The sequence below is a fragment of the Oncorhynchus tshawytscha genome, linkage group LG30 (genome assembly GCF_018296145.1).
Source record: "Oncorhynchus tshawytscha isolate Ot180627B linkage group LG30, Otsh_v2.0, whole genome shotgun sequence".
NCBI classification, from domain to species: domain Eukaryota; kingdom Metazoa; phylum Chordata; class Actinopteri; order Salmoniformes; family Salmonidae; genus Oncorhynchus; species Oncorhynchus tshawytscha.
In genome coordinates, this window is record NC_056458.1 from 47,595,647 (window position 1) to 47,608,837 (window position 13,191).

General features: G+C 45.9%; 1 protein-coding gene across 1 annotated transcript; it reads left to right on the top strand.

Moving 5' to 3' along the window:
- The first annotated feature begins 5,827 nt into the window (after positions 1-5,827).
- LOC112239672 (protein ABHD15-like) lies at positions 5,828-12,083 on the top strand. The gene is made up of 4 exons (XM_042309160.1): positions 5,828-7,945; positions 10,213-10,442; positions 10,706-11,557; positions 12,074-12,083. Exons 1-4 carry the CDS (start codon positions 7,070-7,072, stop codon positions 12,081-12,083), a joined length of 1,968 nt encoding a protein of 655 aa, XP_042165094.1. The 5' UTR covers positions 5,828-7,069.
- The last annotated feature ends 1,108 nt before the right edge of the window (positions 12,084-13,191 follow it).

Genomic DNA, 13,191 nt, shown 5'->3' on the forward strand with positions numbered 1-13,191 from the left:
TATGCAAATTGAAATACTGTAGTATTTACTATATTCTTTTTAAACATAGTGTTTTTTTCTGACATTGTAGTATTTACTACAGTGTTATTTTGTTGATAATGCTGTAGTATTTACTACAGTATTCTACAGCATACTACAAAATTCTATACTAAGTACTACACATGATTGAGGTGTGTACTACAGTGTGTAGTACAGTATACTAAAGTTTACTGGAGTATTTTATATTAAATCCTGTAGTATTCTATAGTAAACTGTAGTATTTTTTTTATGTGGGTTATCTGAATTTTGCAGCCAATCCTAGTTTTGTGTTTGTATTTACATACTGTCCAAAAGATTAATGCAGGTCTGGTTGAAGGACTAAAGTATGTGATTCAAGTTTGTTTAGATGTTCTTTATTATTGTTTTCAGAGGAAAGGTTTTGATGAAAGTTCTCTCGCTCTAGGTGCTTCTGGAAATTGGATCACACACACTCTGTCCCCCACTCTGTCCCCCTCCTCTGTCCCCCACACTGTCCCCCTCCTCTGTCCCCCCCCTCCTCTGTCCCCCTCCTATTTCCCTCACCCTGTCCCACTCCTCTGTCCCCCACTCTGTCCCCCTCCTCTGTCCCCCACCCTGTCCCACTCCTCTGTCTCCCACTCCTCTGTCCCCCTCCTCTGTCTCCCACTCCTCTGTCCCCCACCCTGTCCCACTCCTCTGTCCCCCTCCTCTGTCCCCCACCCTGTCCCACTCCTCTGTCTCCCACTCCTCTGTCCCACTCCTCTGTCCCCCACCCTGTCCCCCTCCTCTGTCCCCCTCCTCTTTCCCTCACCCTGTCCCCCTCCTCTGTCCCCCTCTGTCTCCCACTCCTCTCTCCCACTCCTCTGTCTCCCACTCCTCTGTCTCCCACTCCTCTGTCCCACTCCTCTGTTCCCCACCCTGTCCCACTCCTCTGTCTCCCACTCCTCTGTCCCCCTCCTCTGTCCCCCACCCCCCACCTCTGTCTCCCCCCCTGTCCCCCTCCTGTTCCCCCACCCTGTCCCCCTCCTCTGTTCCCACCCTGTCCCACTCCTCTGTCCCCCACCCTGTCCCACTCCTCTGTCTCCCCCTCCTCTGTCCCCCACCCTGTCCCACTCCTCTGTCCCCCTCCTCTGTCCCCCTCCTCTTTCCCTCACCCTGTCCCACTCCTCTGCCCCCTACCCTGTCCCACTCCTCTGTCCCCCTCCTCTGTCCCCCACCCTGTCCCACTCCTCTGTCTCCAACTCCTCTGTCCCACTCCTCTGTCCCCCACCCTGTCCCACTCCTCTGTCCCCCACTCTGTCCCCCTCCTCTTTCCCTCACCCTGTCCCACTCCTCTGTCCCCCACTCTGCCCCCTCCTCTGTCCCCCTCCTCTGTCTCCCCCTCTGTCCCCCACTCTGCCCCCATCCTTATCCACCCATCGCTGACCAATACTCAGTAATAACAGGACCTGTCAACCTTTTCAAAATGTAAATAGTGCAATTATAAAAATAACAAAAATAACAAATAGATTTTTGTGTATTCTGTAACGGATGAGACACGACATCAATAAAAACAATCTTTCTTTTTTTTTAAAGCTTGAGCTATCCTTTCAATTTCTCACGGAGCTGCTCATATTGTAGCTGTGTGTTATTAGGTCAGAAAATGGTGGCAAATCCACAAGTCTCTCCCTCCCCATCTCTCTCTCTCACACTCACACACACACACACACACACACACACACACACACACACACACACACACACACACACATACAAACACCCTGACCTCCCTTGTGCACACACACACACACACACACACACACACACACCCTGACCTCTCTTGCGCGCACACACGCAGGCACGCACACACACACACACACACACACACACACACAGGGAGAAACAAAGTGAAATATACTGCTGCTCTCAGAATCAATAACCTGATAACCTCTGATGGCAGTGCGTGTGTGTGTGTGCGTGCGTGCGTGTGTGTGTCAGGGTTTCCGTTATGAAAATGAGGTGCCTGTCATTTGACCGGCAGCATTTACCGGACATTTGAGAAAAGTCCCGGCACCATACAGTGCATTCGGAAAGTATTCAGACCCCGCCTTATTTACATAAGTATTCAGACCCCACCTTATTTACATAAGTATTCAGACCCCACCTTATTTACATAAGTATTCAGACCCCGCCTTATTTACATAAGTAGTCAGACCCCACCTTATTTGCATAAGTATTCAGACCTCGCCTTATTTACATAAGTATTCAGACCCTTTGCTATGAGACTCGAAATTGAGCTCAGGTGCATCCTGTTTCCATTGACCATCCTTGAAATGTTTCTACAACTTGATTGGAGTCCACCTGTGGTAAATTCAGTTGATTGGACATGATTTGTAAGGCACACTCCTGTCCATATAAGGTCCCAATATTTCTAAAATCGGGTTTTGCTTTGTAATTATGTTGTATTGTGTGTAGATTGATGAGGGAGGGAATCTATTTCATCCATTTTAGAATAAGGCTGTAACTCTAAAAAAAAAATGTGGAAAAATTCAAGGGGTCTGAATACTTTCCGAATGCACTGTATGTATTGGGTGTGTAACCTGAATATGACGTCCACCCACAGTACACCGAATAACAGAAATCACGTTTAGATTATGGTAATTCATCTCAACAGAACATGCAAATCGAGGATGCAATGACTTGTGTTCTTCTTACCGCGCACTTTGAAGATGTTCGAGTAACTGAATGGTTACCACATGTCCTTTTCCTCAGCCAACAAGACGAGTAACGAACAGCAAAATAAATCACTAGTCTATGCGTAGGCAGAACGGGAGTTTCATATTTCGGGAAGCACATTTTCACCATAAAATAAAATGCACATTTATCATAAAGCATTCCATGCATCATCGCATTTACAGACTTATGTAAGATAGCCTACTATTTGTAATGTGATGAGTATATTGGATAGTCATAATTTAGGCAAAAAAATATATATAACTCAATCCCTTTTCGCAACAAAAAAAAGGACTGGGCTATTGGATTTATCAGATACGTTTCTTCTTTCTTCGCATGGGAGAAAAATGCATACAATTCGACTACACTTTGTACGACTGGAGTTTTACTACGATAGATTACTGGGGAGCCTACTCTGCTAACCTGGACAAAACAATCAATAAAAGCGACTTTGGAACAAAGAGGAAAGAGACAAATAGATAGAAATAGAAATATATAGAATATATAGAAATATATATATAGAATATATAGAATATATAGAAATATATATATAGAATATATAGAATATATAGAAATATATATATATAGAATATATAGAAAATATATAGAAATAGATTATGACAGGAGGAAACATTTTTTTTTACAATTTTTTTTTTTTTTTAAGTGCCACTGACCCAACAATAATGAGTGAATATGCTCTCCTCTGGTGCCAATAAAATAGGTATATCGCCTAACGTTACTGTTGTTTGCTCAACTAAAAGAAAGATTCGAGTATTTTCAATATATTCTCTTTATCATTTGCTTTCCAAACTGTTTTCCCACAATTTAATTGAATATTGCCTGGCTGGGTCTCTACTTATATTCACTGACAGTCGCAACTCAACAATCATCTATTTGGTATTTGCAGCGTGCAAATAAATAAATTGTGGATTGTTTTAAATCGAATTGCCTACAGCGGGAAGGAAAGAGAGCTGTAGGCAATTCGATTTAAAACAATCCACAATTTATTTATTTTTTAAGGCTACGGGAATCTAATGATCCTCTGTGGCCAAACCTTGTTTTAGTAGTCTATTATGAATTATTTTATTTATGTATAGACAGGAGTAGGCTAATTAGGCTATATACACTACATGACCAAAGGTCACAAGCTCATCGAACATCTAATTCCAAAATCATGGGCATTAAAATATGGAATTGGTCCCCCCTTTGCTGCTATAACAGCCTCCACTCTTCTGGGAAGGCTTTCCACTATATGTTGGAACATTGCTGCGGGGACTTGCTTCCATTCAGCCACGAGAGCATTAGGGAGGTCGGGCACTGATGTTGAGCGGTTAGACCTGGCTCGTAGTCGGCGTTCCGATTATTCCCAAAGGTGTTCAATGGGGTTGAGGTCAGGGCTCTGTGAGGGCCAGTCAAGTTCTTCCACACCGATCTTGACAAACCATTTCTGTATGGACCTCACTTTGTGCATGAAACAGGAGAGGGCCTGCCCTAAACTGTTGCCACAAAGTTGGAAGCACAGATTCGTCTAGAATGTCATTGTATGCTGTAGCGTTAAGATTTCCCTTCAATGTAACTTTTTTATTTATTTAACCTTTATTTAACTAGGCAAGTCAGTTAAGAACAAATTCTTATTTTACAATGAGGCCTACCCTGGCCAAACCCTCCCGTAACCCGGACGACGCTGAGCCAATTGTGCGCTGCCCTATGGAATCGAAACAAGGTCTGTAGTGACACCTCTAGCACTGACATGCAGTGCCTTAGACTGGGAGCCCTTTAAGGGGCGTAGCCCCAACCGTGAAAAACAGCCCCAGACCATCATTTCTCCTCCACCAAACTTTACAGTTGGCACTATGCATTGGGGCAGGTAGCGTTCTCCTGGCATCAGCCAAACCCAGATTCGTCCGTTGGACTGCCAGATGGTGAAGCGTGATTCATCACTCCAGAGAACGTGTTTCCACTGCTCCAGAGTCCAATGGCAACGAGCTTTACACCACTCCAGACGACGCTTGGCATTCCACATGGTGATCTTAGGCTTGTATACAGCTGCTCGGCCATGGAAACCCATTTCATGAAGCTTCCATTTAACAGTTATTGTGCTCACGCTGTGTCCAGTTTGGAACTCGAGTGTCCACATACTTTTGGTCATGTAGTGTAATTTTGGTAATTTATTTAAATTTACTTAGGTAAAGATTTACCTAGCCTATGAACCTATGTTAATCTACTATACCCCATAGTAGAAAAGTATATGTTCAGAAGCAAGGTAAAACATGCCTCATAAAGTGTAGTAAAACGTTCAGGTTTCAATGTTTTATGTTTTCCAAATGCGTACTGCCTCCAACTCATTGCAAAGTGGTGTGTGACGTGCTGATGAAGCCTACCTTCCGTGGACTATGTATTTGAATGGTGAATGGGAAACGCTTCAATTACCAGTTGTGAAATACAAATATTGAAGAAAAAAAATGATCATGGCCAAAACCAATTTTTTTTAAACACGTGATTGCATTTAGAATTGTTTCGCAATGATTGGGCTTATTAGACCGCGGAAATATTTTCTGCTCGAAGGCTGACTCTTCCGCTCTGTGTCTGTATGACGTGTGTGTGATAAATAAAATACATAACACGTGCCAATTTAATTCCACGAAATTATGCAAATTAAGGCATAGACCGATAAGCATGACAGGTCAAATATATTTCCATCAACTGGCCTTATTTCTCTCTCTTCTGGACAATTGGCCGGTGCCAATTTTATTTATTGGCTTTTCAATTTATTTTTTTTAAAGGCCAAAAGCCGTAATTACCGCTAACCAAACCCTGGTGTGTCTGTGTAAGCAACATAGAAACCATAGTTTATCACCAGCCAATTGTTGATGTGACCACTTTGATTGGTTGAGTTTAGATATTCATGTTTGCTCAGGGTTTGCTCAGTCCAACACGTGTAACTGTTATCTGTTTACCCAAATTGCCAAATTACCTTCTCTATGTAGACATGGAATAAAAGTGTTGTGTCTGTTCTTTTCACTCTATATCTATGGTGAGTTTAAACCCAGCACTGATTGCTAATGATTTAGAGAGGGAGGGAGGGACTAATGGGGTTGGGAAAGATTGATAGAGTAGGGAGGGTGAGAGGGAAATATATTTGGTATCTGAGAGAGAGAGAGAGAGAGAGAGAGAGGTGACGTGCTCTCCCCTCCCCTCACCTCCCCTTTTTTCTCTCAGTCTATTCTTTCTGTCACTCGTAGAGGTTGAGCAACACTAACTGGCTGCTATATTAGCAGGGGACAAAGGGAGAAACAGGGGAGCCAACACTGCTGTAAAGACCTGCTTTACTAGATCACTGGACTGCTGCAAAGATCTGCGATACTAGATCACTGGACTGCTGTAAAGATCTGCTATACTAGATCACTGGACTGCTGTAAAGACCTGCTATACTAGATCACTGGACTGCTGTAAAGATCTGCGATACTAGATCACTGGACTGCTGTAAAGACCTGCTATACTAGATCACTGGACTGCTGTAAAGACCTGCTATACTAGATCACTGGACTGCTGTAAAGACCTGCTATACTAGATCACTGGACTGCTGTAAAGATCTGCTATACTAGATCACTGGACTGCTGTAAAGATCTGCTATACTAGATCACTGGACTGCTGTAAAGACCTGCTATACTAGATCACTGGACTGCTGTAAAGATCTGCGATACTAGATCACTGGACTGCTGTAAAGACCTGCTATACTAGATCACTGGACTGCTGCAAAGGCCTGCTACATTATACAATATCACTGGACTGCTGTAAAGATCTGCTATACTAGATCAATGTAAATACCTGCTATACAACCCTGGCTGTACTTTAGCTCTCTGTGCGATCCATATCTGTTACTCAGGGCCACATTCAGTAGCCACCAAATGAGAGAAAATGTTGTGAATGGAAAGAGGTTCTAGCTGACCTGAAAAACTTGACCTTGTAGAGTTCTAGACCTGGACATTCTGGAGTTCTAGACCTGGACATTCTGGAGTTCTAGACCTGGACATTCTGGAGTTCTAGACCTGGACATTCTGGAGTTCTAGACCTGGACATTCTGGAGTTCTAGACCTGGACATTCTGGAGTTCTAGACCTGGACATTCTGGAGTTCTAGACCTGGACATTCTGGAGTTCTAGACCTGGACATTCTGGAGTTCTAGACCTGGACATTCTGGAGTTCTAGACCTGGACATTGTAGATTTCTAGACCTGGACATTGTAGATTTCTAGACCTGGACATTGTAGATTTCTAGACCTGGACATTGTAGATTTCTAGACCTGGACATTGTAGAGTTCTAGACCTGGACATTGTGGAGTTCTAGACCTGGTTCTAAACATGGTAACAATGGCCACTGACCAGGATGTCGTCTCCTCCTGTGAGTGGGAGTGTGACAGGGTGTTGTACCTCCTGCCCTCCCTGCTGCTGTTCCTGCTCTACCTGGCTCTCCGCTGGCCCCCGGTACAGCGAATGGCGAGGCTGGGGGTGAGGGCTGCCGCCTGGTGGCTGTGGGTGGCACTGTGCTGGGTCCTGGAGCTCCCCATCCACCACCCTCACACAGAGCCAGGCTGGGGCAAGGATAGGGCAGGAACACAGGAACAGGAGCATGGATCATCCCCAGGCCTTGCCATAGGACCGTCAACAGAGAAAAGCTGGGGTAGGGAGAGTGGAATGGGCCTTGGCTTGGGATCACATCCAGCCCTCTCCCCAGCCCCAGGACCCACTCTAGCCTGTAAGCCCACAGCCCTGGCCCGGTTCCTGCTCCAGCACTGCTGTTCCCTGGCCAGACCCAGACTGGCCCCATGGCCCAGGGGGGACCCCCACCTCCAGACCCTCTCAAGTTTTCTATTGGGGGGCCTGACTGCAGGAGACCAGGGACAAGAGGTCAACTTTACCCGAGACCACCTTCTACTGAAGGACGGGGGGTTAGTGGCTCTGGACTGGGCTGTAGGCGGGGGAGAGGCAGTGGGATGGGAGAGAGGGAAGGAGCACCATCCTGGGGGGAAGGCATTGGGCTGCCACACCTCCACACCTCCAATCCTCCTCCTCATCCCTCACTACTGGGGAGGAGTGACGCCCCACCTGAGAGGTCTGTGTAGAATGGCTCTTCGTCAGGGTTTCTATTCCCTCGTGTTTCACCGTAGGGGCACGGGGGGGTGCCCTCTCACCACGCCACGGCTGACTGAGTATGGAGACTCTGTTGACCTGATGCAGGTACACAATATTACTATAATAATTGTATGGTCTATAATTGACCTAATAATGATATTGTGTTTAATGTTGAACATACAAATGCTGAATGGGACACGTGCGTACAACGTGGTCTCAGTACTCTGACATCTCAGACTTTACAGTTAAAGTCGGAAGGTTTACGTACACCTTAGCCAAATACATTTAAACTCAGTTTTTCACAATTCCTGACATCTAATCCAAGTTAACATGTCTTAGGTCAGTTAGGATCACCACTTTTATTTTAAGAATGTGAAATGTCAGTATTATAGTAGAGAGTGATTTATTTCCGCTTTTATTTCTTTCATCACATTCCCAGTGGGACAGAAGTTTACATACACTCAATTAGTATTTGGTAGCATAGCCTTTAAATAGCCTGACTTGGGTGCGTTTTGGGTAGCCTTCCTCAAGCTTCCCACAATAAGTTGGGTGAATTTCAGCCCATTCCTCCAGACAGAGCTGGTGTAACTGAGTCAGGTTTGTAGGCCTTCTTGCTCGCACATGCTTTTTCAGTTCTGCCTCAAAAAATTATATGGGATTGAGATCAGGGCTTTGTGATGGCCACTCCAATACCTTGACACAACTTTGGAAGTATGCTTGGGGTCATTGTCCATTTGGAAGATCCATTTGCAACCAAGTATCAACTTCCTGAACGATGTCTTGAGATGTTGCTTCTATATATCCACCTAATTTTCCTCCCTCATGATGCCATCTATTTGTGAAGTGCACAGGACCCTCCTGCAGCAAAGCTGCCACACCCGTGCTTCATGGTTGGGATGGTGTTCTTCGGCTTGCAAGCATCCCCCTTTTTTCTCCAAACATAATGATGGTCATTATGGCCAAACAGTTCTATTTTTGTTTCATCAGACCAGAGGACATTTCTCCAAAAAGTACGATCTTTGTCCCCATGTGCAGTTCCAAACGGTAATCTGGCTTTTTTTAGGGCGGTTTTGGAGCAGTAGCTTCTTCCTTGCTGAGCGGCCTTTCAGGTTATGTCGATATAGGACTTGTTTTACTGTGGATATAGATACTTTTGTACCTGTTTCCTCCAGCATCTTCAAAAGGTCCTTTGCTGTTGTTTTGGGATTGAATTGCACTTTTCACACCAAAGTACGTTCATCTCTAGGAGACAGAACGCGTCTCCTTCCTGAGCGGTATGACGGCTGCGTGGTCCCATGGTGTTTATACTTGCGTACTATTGTTTGTACAGATGAACGTGGTACCTTCAGGCATTTGGAAATTGCTCCCAAGGATGAACCAGATTCATGGAGGTCTACACCTTTTTTCTGAGGTCTTGGTTGATTTCTTTTGAATTTCCCATGATGTCAAGCAAAGAGGCACTGAGTTTGAAGGTAGGCCTTGAAATACATCAACAGGTACACCTCCAATTGACTCAAATTATGTCAATTATCCTATCAGAAGCTTCTAAAGCCATGACATAATTTTCTGGAATTTTCCAAGCTGTTTAAAGGTACAGTCAACTTGGTGTATGTAAACTTCTGATCCACTGGAATTGTGATACAGTGAATTATAAGTGAAATAATCTGTCTGTAAACAATTGTTCGAAAAATGACTTGTGTCATGCACAAAGTAGATGTCCTAACCGACTTGCCAAAACTATAGTTTGTTAACAAGAAATTTGTGGAGTGGTTGAAAGCCAACCTAAGGGTATGTAAACTTCCAACTTAAACTGTAAATGCACACCTAGGTCCCATCCTAGTGAGACCATTGAGCTAGTCCTAGAACCCTCCTAGTGAGACCATTGAGCTAGTCCTAGAACCCTCCTAGTGAGACCATTGAGCTAGTCCTAGAACCCTCCTAGTGAGACCATTGAGCTAGTCCTAGAACCCACCTAGTGAGACCCCTCCTAGTGAGTGTAGCAATATCAGTAAGTTATCTAGCTGGTTTTCTAACAATATCAGTAGGCTAGCTAGCCGGTTTCATAACAATATCAGTAAGTTAGCTAGCTGGTTTTCTAACAATATCAGTAGGCTAGCTAGCTAGCTGGTTTCAGAACAATATCAGTAAGCTAGCTAGCTAGCTGGTTTTATTACAATATCAGTAGGCTAGCTTGCTGGTTTTATAACAATATCAGTAGGCTAGCTAGCTGGTTTCAGAACAATATCAGTAAGCTAGCTAGCTAGCTGGTTTTATTACAATATCAGTAAGCTAGCTAGCTAGCTGGTTTCAGAACAATATCAGCTGGTTTTATAACAACAATATTAAACAACCTTTAACCTTGTGTCCTCCAGACAGTAGCATATGTGCGTAGCCGGCACCCGTCCTCTGTGCTGGTAGCGGTGAGCGAGGGTTCTGGTTCGGGCCTGCTGCTGTCCTACTTGGGAGAGTGTGGCTCCTCCTCTTACCTGACGGCTGCAGCCTGCATCTCACCTGTCCTGCAGGGCCAACTGTGGTTTGACACGCCCCTGCCGCCACTCTACCGCTGGGCAGTGCTGATCCAACGCAAACTGCAGCTCAGCAGGTAGGAGAGAGATGATGATGATGATTATCGTTATGATGTTTATGTTAACCCACAACACAGTGTACCTTTTTGATGTCATTTCCTCCTACATTATCACCTTCAGGATAAACGGTGACGGCTGAACCGTAAATTACCTGGAAAAGTCCATTATAGTGTGCCACTCTAACAATGCCTGGCATTGAATCCCGGCCATAGTGATGATGGGGTTGGTAAACTGTGCTAAAGCATCAGAGATGATGTTCTGACTTCTTTGTCTTCCCCAGGTATGCCAGTGCCCTTAGTGGGGTGTTAGATGTAGACAGGGCTCTCCACTGTTCCTCCCTCAGAGACTTTGAAGAGACCCTGTTCTGCTCTGCACTACGACCCAATATCCCCCACCACCCAACCAGTCACACACCGACCCCAGGGGCCAGAACCGCCAGCGGGACACCAACCACCAAACCAGGGACTACTGTACGCCCCCTGAACACCCCCCATCTGACAGGACCCCACAACACCAAACTGGAGGCCATGCCCGGTGCCAAAACAGTCTCCCCCACCCTTGCCTCCACTCCCAGGGTTCCAACCACCAGAGCAGGGGACACAGCACCCCACCAACACACCCCACACCACTCAATAGGACCCCTCCTCCCTGGGACCTCCACACACATCCCTGGGGCCCCAGCCTCCACCTCTGGAGCCAGATCAGGTGCCAGAGAGGCCACTGCTCCCCCAGCCTCCCTTAGGGGAGCTGGGGTAGCAGGGGTATCAGGGGTAGGTGGGGTGGCATCCTGGGTGCTGGGGGAGCGGGGTCGTCCTGCCAGGGACTGGGAGAGTTACTGGGAGAGGAACGAACCTCTGAGGGACGCAGACGAGGTGGCGGTTCCCGTGCTCTGCCTCTGTAGCCGTGACGACCCCCTCCTGCCGCCCCCCTCCACCCTGCCCCTCGCCCTTTTCCAAAACAACCCTTATTTCTTGCTGGCGCTCACGGAGACGGGTGGACACTGTGGGTTTGGACTGGAGGAGGGAGGACAGGGGGAGGGAGAGGTGGGAGGTAACTGGAGTAGCGTGTCTGTGTTGGAGTACTTCAGGGTGGTGGCTGAATTTCTGAAGGGGGAGGAGAGGAAGGGGATGAGGTGGGGGTGTAGGGGGAGTACGGGCATGGGCAGGGGTGGGCAGAGGGGCAGTACCATGCTACCCCCCCCAGAGGAAGAGGAGGGAGTCCATGATGAAGAGAGAGAGACCGAGCACACAGTCACACACACAGGAACACCTCAATGATGGAGGGGGAGGAGGGGAGGAGGGACAGTTTACCTGGCAGAGGTCCTACACACGTTGAGAAAGGAGGAGAGGGTGGAGAGAAGGAGGAAGAGTGAAATAGGAGACACCCCAGAGAGCACTGATGAAAGAGAGAAAATGAGGAAGATGAGGGGAGTACAGGGAAAGAAAAATAATAATTTTAAGACTGGATTCAATCCGATCAGAGGTAGATCCGCGTTATAGCAAGCTTGACATTTAAAGGTAATTTCCGATTGAGCTGACGTATGGAGTGTTTACCGTGAATTGGGTCTCTGCGAAGGCGGGAAAGTTGCCTTTAAAATTTGCATAGCTGACAAAAGCGCGATCAAATTTAATCCTCTCGCCCTCCTTAGATATGGCTGAGGATTGGACCACAGGGGGTTGGTGTCACCTTAATTGGGGAGGACGGGGCTGGAGGTAATGGCTGGAGCGGGAAATGGTATGAAATACCTCAAACGTATGGTTTCCATGGTTTCCAGGTGTTTGATGCCATTCCATTTACTCCGTTCCGGTCATTATTATGAGCCCGTCCTCAGCAGCCTCCCTTGGTTTGGACACGTGCTTTTCTTCAATGGACAAATTCGATTGGTCAACCAAAGTTGAAAGAGCACAGTGAATCTGAATGTCCCATTTAATCTCGAAACCCAGAACCAAGTCTTGCGTGTGTGTGTGTGGCTGTGCTGTCCAGCTACTTGGAGAACAGTCTTGTTTATTGAATGGGTTATTGAGTGGTCTCCTCCTGAATCAGTGTTACTCAGAACAGGAGATGTGGGATGCAGATGTGATCTTCAGTCACAGCAGGAGGGAGGTGGGGGTACATGTCACTTTCAGGACCCAGCCTACCAAAAAACAATTAATGCATTGATCTGTGATTCTAACAGGCACTCTGTGAGCTTAGCTTTCATAAGGAAACAGATGGGACCGGGAATGATTCTAGCATAGATATAGACATAGAATGGGTGGTAGAACTTATCTTGCTCTTAAATCTAGAACAGACACAGCACTTCATTGTTTATGACAACGCCTCAACAGAAGCATAGTCCAGCGTCTTTAAATGGGAATTTCAGTTCTATGGTTTTGCATTTCTGTAAATATATTAAAGCTACAGTACAGTAGTATTACTTGAGCCATGATTGCTCGTTATGTGTTTATGCTATATTGCATCAAATCAAACTTTGTCACATGCGACGAATACAACAAGTGTACACTTTACCGTGAAATGCTTTACTGACAAGCCCTTAACCAACAGTGCAGTTCAAGAAGAAGAAAATATTTACCAAGTAAACTAAAATAAAAAGTAACACAATAAGAATAACAATAACGAGGCCTTATACAGGGGGTACCGGTACAGAGTCAATGTGGAGACTATATACAGGGTGTTATGGTACAGAGTCAATGTGGAGGCTATATACAGGGTGTTATGGTACAGAGTCAATGTGGAGGCTATATACAGGGGTTACCGGTACAGAGT

Excerpts from the sequence above, each read along its gene's own strand:
- LOC112239672 (XM_042309160.1), top strand. The coding sequence starts at position 7,070 with ATGGTAACAATGGCCACTGACCAGGATGTCGTCTCCTCCTGTGAGTGG. Across the intron at positions 7,946-10,212 it reads ACTCTGTTGACCTGATGCAG|ACAGTAGCATATGTGCGTAG; the intron begins GTACACAATATT and ends TGTGTCCTCCAG. Across the intron at positions 10,443-10,705 it reads CGCAAACTGCAGCTCAGCAG|GTATGCCAGTGCCCTTAGTG; the intron begins GTAGGAGAGAGA and ends TGTCTTCCCCAG.